The following is a 7324-nucleotide window of genomic DNA, read 5'->3' on the forward strand; positions in this document are numbered from 1 at the left end:
TTTTCACCCCAAAACTGACCTTAAACTGGGATTCCAGGATTATCAAAGAGAACAAATATGCATTTTGCCCATATCTAACCCTAAATGGTCTTCAGGGTGGGCTTCAGGATGCAGGGGAACCACTGTCCTAGAACTTGTCCATTTAGACAAATCCAAACCTCATCTGTACCAACCCATCCACTTTATGCTCCACCCATTTAAGAATCCCTCTTCTGGGGTTGCTTTTTGAACATATACGAATAACTGAGTGTGATCAGTTGCACACTTTGCTGTTCTGTGGCCTCGTTCGTCCATTAGTGATTATTGTATCAGAGACACAAGAACAAAGATGGTGACCTAGTGCTGCTGTGGGGTCAAGAGAATATACACGTGCAAAGCAGATCTTCCCATATTACATTTCGTTTTCCTATTTTCATATTAGTCAATTATGCAGAGTTCTCTGGCATTTGTATGTGTATTCTTGTATATGGCTCTATTCATGCAAAGCTGTTAATACATCATGTTCATAATAATCACGCCAATCTAAGTTGCTAGGAAACTCTGTTCTTATTTATCTTAGGGTTTTACAAAGAATCCAGGAGGCACGCACTCCACAGATCCTGACAATCACACACAGTGAGGAGGAGGAGAAGGATGACAGCTTTAGTGTCAGCAGTGAAGATGAAGAGCTAGAAGAATGCTGGGACTCTCCTTACAATTCAAGCCCCTCTCCTCTTCCCCAGTCACCTGCAGGTGGGTTGGGGTTTATGTTACCATACCCTTACACTTTTTCTTCTGATTTACAATAATCCCCATAATAACACTTTGGCTGTGGCCTTTGTGTAGGACTGTAATTGCTGTGCCTGCATAGAATATAGAGTTTGAGTGCTGCTGCCCATCTCCCCAGTGTGTGGAAATCATCAAGGCTTGAAGGACATTACATAAAGAGGTGTAAGAGCATATCTGCCCTTGATGGAAAATAATGTAATATTCAGAGAGTTGTTTATTAGGACAAGTCAATTCATTTTAGAAAGTTATGGTCTGTCCATTGTGGAGCAAAAGGGACCTTGCATAGATATGTTGGTTCCAAATGTGACTGACCACTTGCCAAATCCAATATGTCTTGGTTTGCAAACATGACAACCCCAACCCCAGTGCTATGGGATCAGTTAGAATTATATATCCCATAGCTTCTCCATGGGACTGAGGACCCCTCCACTACATGCCAGTGAAGTATTGTATTATCAACAAAGACCAATACCACCCCCACACAAAAATACTTAATTAAAATGTTGTATACTTATTATAAATGTATAGATGTTATAATCATCCTTTCAATTAGTCATTATCATTTATGTATATTGTTTTACTGCCCCATTTCTATCATACTGAAAGTATTTGTCCCCCAAAAAATGCCATTATGTCTTTTGAACCCATATTCTCTGTTTTCAGGCTCTCCAAATCCCAGAGAGAAGATTTTGCAGGATTCTCCACTGGTGCCATCTCCTCCTATCACCCCCTGCCCTCCAGGAAGTGAGAAGCACAAACCATACAAAGGAGCTGACATTCGAGTGAGACGTCTCTTGAAAACCACCAGGGATATTGGTTACACAGCACCAAGACAGTCAGCTATACATGAATGCATTGGTGATGAAGTCTTCCCATTAACAAACATTTATGGTGGCATCTCCAGAACTTTAGATACCTTAAAAACACAAGCAACATCTAATGACCAACTTAGAGAGCAACTTCCACCAGGGACTACACATTTAGGGTCTATCACTGACAGGTATTACCATGGAAATTCTAGTTATTATTATAGACATTGTATGTTAGCTCTGTTATACTGGAGCCCTTGGCTATTCTGATACTCAGGTACATCATATGCTCTTCAGAGCTGATATGTAGAGAAGAATGTACAATCTTTGCACCTATCTAGGTATGGCATGCACATACATTGTACATTATCTAAGCATCATTTTTACATGGCCGAAATCACTTCACTTTTGCCAAGCTCATCATCTGATTTTGCTTATGCTTGGAAATCTTGTCATTGGAGATGATTCTGTATGGTGGAACCCTGGGTAATACTATTGCTAAGGTTATTGGTTAAGAGTTTAGTAGTGCAGGTACTATGTTTTACATATTTTTTGTCTTTCCTTTAACCTAGACCTACACTGGAAAGGAACTCTCCAAAACTCATTCCCCACCACCACCCTGTCATCCGTGCTTCCTCAAGAACCCCAGAAAGGCCATCTCCACCCAACTTTGCCCGGCCTATTGCTGCAAAGGGGGTTCTGCAAAGGTTACCAAATCGCCCCAACTTCCTACTGAACAAGACGTCTAGCTCCTAGAAATGTCACGAAGAAGAGAATGTGTCCTGAATGACATTAACTTCCAAAAGGCCATAACAGATTGTCTAAGGTGGAGATAGACCAAATGGCCATAATGAAGCTGCGGGTCATGCTGCTGTTTGTCAGTCTTCCTGAAGCCAACCTAAGGGAAGCTCTAGTGCTGCTAGAAATAATTACCTTTTGGGTTGCCTTATTGATTACAAACCCCAGTAATATCATGCATACCCAGAATTATCAATATACTGAGCACAAGGAATATACCAAAGGATCAGATTTATCAAGCACTAAAGTTTTTTTTCATGACCAAAAAATTTCTTGTATGATAGAATTATAAGTTACATGAGCAGATATCAGTCATTACTGAATTAACCTAGTAGCAGAGACAAAAAACAGTTCTACTTTTAATCATGGTTTTAATCATGAAGCATATGTATGCCATGAGAAGGCAGCATCCCTAAATGAATGAAATGCACAAGAGATGGGAATCATAAGAAATAAACCTGTGTGTACAGAACTAGGCAAGCCAAGAAAGTTCTATCACTTTATCTTTTCTATCATCATACATTTTTTCATATGTGTACATATTACATTGATAATCATTTCATGTGCAGATTTAGGGGTCTTTTTACTAAAACTCAAATGAATCCAATTTTTTTTATTAAAACTAAGTCCATGAAATGAAGTAATTTATCAATAATTTTTCTCATAAAATTTGGAGTACAAAAACGCATCGACAAAATCAAGTGTCAATTTGTATTGTGCGATCGACGTTCCAAATACTCAGTTTTATTGAATTGCCGCTGTAAAAAAATTATCGAATTATCCAGCGCAGATCACGTGTCAAGAAACAACTTCAGGGACATCTGCCATTGACTTCTACATGACATCAGATTTGGATTTTTTACCAGCTTTGGGGCATAATAAATCTCAAAAAAATTTAGTTTTTATTTTTCCATGAAAAATGTGAGTTTTCCCCTGTAAAAAACTAGATAAGAAAAAAATTTGAGGTTTAATAAATGGGCCTCTTTGATTTACCAAGGTGAGCACCAATACTGGAGCCCAGTTTGGACATCACTTACATATATATAAACTATGCCTAAACTAAAATGCCTTCATACTTCCATGCCAATTGTCACCAGCCTTTGGTATTATAATGGTTTGGTCAGTCAGCTTCTATAGTCACATCTATTTATATATAGTGGACGAGTATCTCCTACTCTTATGAAATGTAGACCTTGTTGTGATAAACTCACCAAAAATAATTGCAAAAAATAAAGAGATTTTATAAATATTGCTGTCTCTTCAGTGCTAAGTGTGCCTAATGCCACGCTGAATTGACTATGCACATGTTACATTGCAGAATAATAGTAAGATAATTCTGTATCCGCTCTTCTTTCTCTGAATGGGCATAATGAGATCAATTCTGTATTCATGTATGCTTTCTTACATCGCATTTCTGATATTTGGCCAGATTTTGCTTAAAGACAATCATATTTTATACCTGGAAAATATTTTTCCTATGTAATTTATTAGAATATTGAATGTGGAAACACTTGGCTTTGTTTGACCATTTCTATTTTGTACCATTTGTTTTGCACAAAGCTCATTAAAAACAAAAGCTAGTAACAGTTGTTTTGTGAGATGTATTCAGCAACCAGACACAAGTAAAGATGAACTGTAAGCAGAGAGAAGGTGCTTATAAGCAGTGGCAAGAATGGCACTCCCATTTGATTTTCTAACTGATGCAGAAGTGCCATCCCCTAGACCTGATGCTGTGAGCACTTAATTTTGCAACTACCGCAGCCTGAAAGTATGACCTATCAATTCAGGGAGCCCCAGTAGTTGGGTTGCTGCTCATTTTTCTCATGGGAGCAACCCGACATCCTCCCATACTCATGGAAGCAACCCAACATCCTCCCCTACTCATAGCAGCAACCCAACATCCTCCCATACTCATGGAAGCAACTCAACATCCTCCACTACTCATGGAAGCAACCCAACATCCTCCTCTACTCATGGAAGCAATCTGACATTCTCCCATACTCATGGATGCAACCCGACATCCTCCCATACTCATGGAAGCAACCCGACATCCTCCCCTACTCATGGAAGCAACCCAACATCCTCACTTACTCATGGAAGCAACTCGACAACCACCCATACTCATGGAAGCAACCCGACATCCTCACATACTCATGGAAGCTACCCGACATCCTCCCCTACTCATGGAAACACCCCAACATCCTCCCATACTCATAGAAGCAACCCAACATCCTCCCATACCCATGGGAGCAACCCAACATCTGATGCTCTGCAAAGAGTCTGGGCTGTATTTTTCAGGCAGCTGTAGGTCTGAAAATGTCAGCAAAGCAATGTGCCATCCTGAGGACTTTGGATCCTGGGAAAGTAAGAATTTAATATAGTGCTTAGATAATTGACACACAGGGGAGAAGAGTACTAAATGGTGCACTAAAGGATGCAGAGAACTTGCATCCAAGGCAATGACGGCACTCTATACCTTATCTTATGCCATCATAATGATATGCAAACCACATGTCACCCATTGCCCACTCCCTCTAAATACAGTGCTGCTGAATGCAACTCTTTGTGCTTCTTTCTATTCAGGTGATTACTTCCCAAACATAACTTCAGCCACATTATTAGGTGAAGCCTCTGGCACTTAGCATTGATCAAAATGCCCACTCCATGCTGTCGCTCCCCTTCTACTGACATGGATGTTGAAATGTCTGTTTTTTTGGCAGTAATCACTTGTGCATAGTGACCTTTGGCTCTTCCAAGGTAGGGTTGTCAACCATACAAATTTACCAGCAAAACCAGCAAATATATTGCTGGTAAATTTGTTATACAGGCAATGGCCCTAGCTGGTGATTTTCTAAGGGTGGACCACATATTGGGATTAGTGATATGCATATCAGGAAAAACTCAACCCATACCTGACCCTAATCTGCAAAACCATAATCCACAACTAACCATAACCCACAAAATGTTGTCATTGTAGTACCCACACCCAACTCATACCCACGTCCTCTCGCTCTATACGCTATTGTTTTGAGGTCCTCTGGTTCCAAAACAGGGAATCTTTTGGAGTAAGGTTGGAGTGTACTTCCCCAGTCTGACCCACACCCAACACTAATCCGCAATGGTTGGCCAAATTTCAACCAATTCCGATCTCAAATTTTCAATTTCGAACCTGCCCAACCAGCTTTCGGGTCAACCCCGCACATCACTTATTGGGGCATATTTATTAAAGGACAAGGAAAGTCTAAAATAGAATAAGGCTAGAAATGCTGTATTTTGTATATTAAACATAAACAAGAACTTACTGCACCACAAGCCTATTAAAACAAATGATTTATGCTTTCAAAGTTGGCCACAGGGGGTCACCATCTTGTAACTTTGTTATACATCTTTGCAAGACTAAAGCTGGCCATAGACGCAAAGATCTGATCGTACGAATCGAGGATTCGTACGATTTTCGAACCGTGTGTGGAGAGTCCCGACATTTTTCGTCCGACAGTCGTTTGGTCGATCGGACAGGTTAGAAAATTTCTGTCGGCTGCCGATAATATCTCTGCGTGTATTGCCGATCGTATGATTTTCAGTGGGAGACTGTCACTAGCTTTGGTTGGACATAGATATCGTACGATTGCTGTCAGGGGCAGAACATTGCTGATCTGTTCTTTTACTAATCTGACTGGTAAGACTTTGATCTGAATGGTTAGTGGCCGGTCAGGAGATGGGAAAGTCCGATCGTACGATGATTCGTACGATCGGATCTTTGCATCTATGGCCAGCTTCTTAGGGATTAAATAAATGGGCTTCTTAGGGATTGTCATAAATGATCAAAACAGGGAAACAAACAAAGCTGCTGGAGTTCTGAAAGGCTGGGAAGTAAGTCCCCCTGCTGTTCATAAGTATGATTGTTTCCCTGCTCAGCAGTTAGGGACCATCTGACAATTCCTATCCACAGCAGTAAATGAAGGGAGAATTTCACCGCATACAGTCAGGTTTCTTATAAAAACGGTACACATTTTTTAATTCAGTTATATTGGAGATAGGTTTCTTTTTCATTAAAGAAAGTAAAAACGGGATTTTATTTTTTTGCCTTTACATGCCCTTTAAAGAGTGAAGCAGGAGCTCACCATAGTCACAAAAAGAGTGAACATTCTGAAAATTGTCCAGATATCAGATCCAGTTGAACCAGGAGTACATTGGCTCAGCTCTTCTCATTTGGAGACCTTGCCAAACCAGACGATCTGGCGGTGTATTGCCACCTTTACTTGTACTCTTTTTAAAATAAATCCCTTCAATTAGCAGCTGACAAATACATTGTAGATAGAGAATTTGTGTAGAGATAAAAGAATAAACAACAATGGATCCTGGAGAAGAACAGAAATGAAAATCCATTTATTCAATGCAGAGTAAACACAATATAAAAATACACATTTGTAATCTGTCATGTAGGGGGTTCATATCCAGATAAATACAAAACCTGAGATATTCTGAGGTCTTTTTATCATTTCCATTTGGTATGTTTATAATTTTAGGAACAAAGTATGCAGATCTTTACAATAACATTATAGTCAGTGCGCTTGCAACTAATTCACAAACAAGGGACCATGGTAGAAAATTGTTCAGGGGGAAGGTAGGCTAATATCACATAGGGTAGCATCCTACTGAAGATTAACCTATTTATGACAATGTAAGACCCAATTATGCATAATATGGTAAGAAATGAATACACTCCTAGCCTAATTCATTTTTATTTATGAAAACATTTGCAACTAACATGGTAAGAGCCAATGAATACTCCCTACTGAGTGCATGTTCAGAGCTCAGCCAATCCCATGTAAATGCTACAGGTAAGCTGCTGCCTACCAGTTAACTTTATTACTGGCACTGCAGGCTTCCCTTCAAGTCCTTCTTAGTCCCATCCAATATCAATGTGTAAGTAAAAGATTGCCTTTGGG

The 7324-nt window shown here is 39.8% G+C and overlaps 1 protein-coding gene across 4 annotated transcripts in view; it reads left to right on the forward strand.

The window, feature by feature from the left end:
* The window catches only part of lrrc56.L (leucine rich repeat containing 56 L homeolog), a 30531-nt gene extending 26572 nt beyond the window's left edge, over nucleotides 1-3959 (forward strand). For 3 of the 4 annotated variants that reach the window (XM_018257590.2, XM_018257592.2, XM_041589992.1), the window contains exons 12-14: nucleotides 560-732; nucleotides 1432-1768; nucleotides 2150-3959. In XM_018257590.2, coding sequence (XP_018113079.1) covers nucleotides 560-732; nucleotides 1432-1768; nucleotides 2150-2333 — 694 coding nt within the window. In that variant the 3' untranslated portion in view covers nucleotides 2334-3959. The remainder of the gene's footprint in view (nucleotides 1-559; nucleotides 733-1431; nucleotides 1769-2149) is intronic. The other variant, XM_018257593.2, reaches the window with a different exon arrangement.
* The last annotated feature ends 3365 nt before the right edge of the window (nucleotides 3960-7324 follow it).

This window comes from Xenopus laevis, chromosome 4L, assembly GCF_017654675.1.
Source record: "Xenopus laevis strain J_2021 chromosome 4L, Xenopus_laevis_v10.1, whole genome shotgun sequence".
Lineage (NCBI taxonomy): Eukaryota > Metazoa > Chordata > Amphibia > Anura > Pipidae > Xenopus > Xenopus laevis.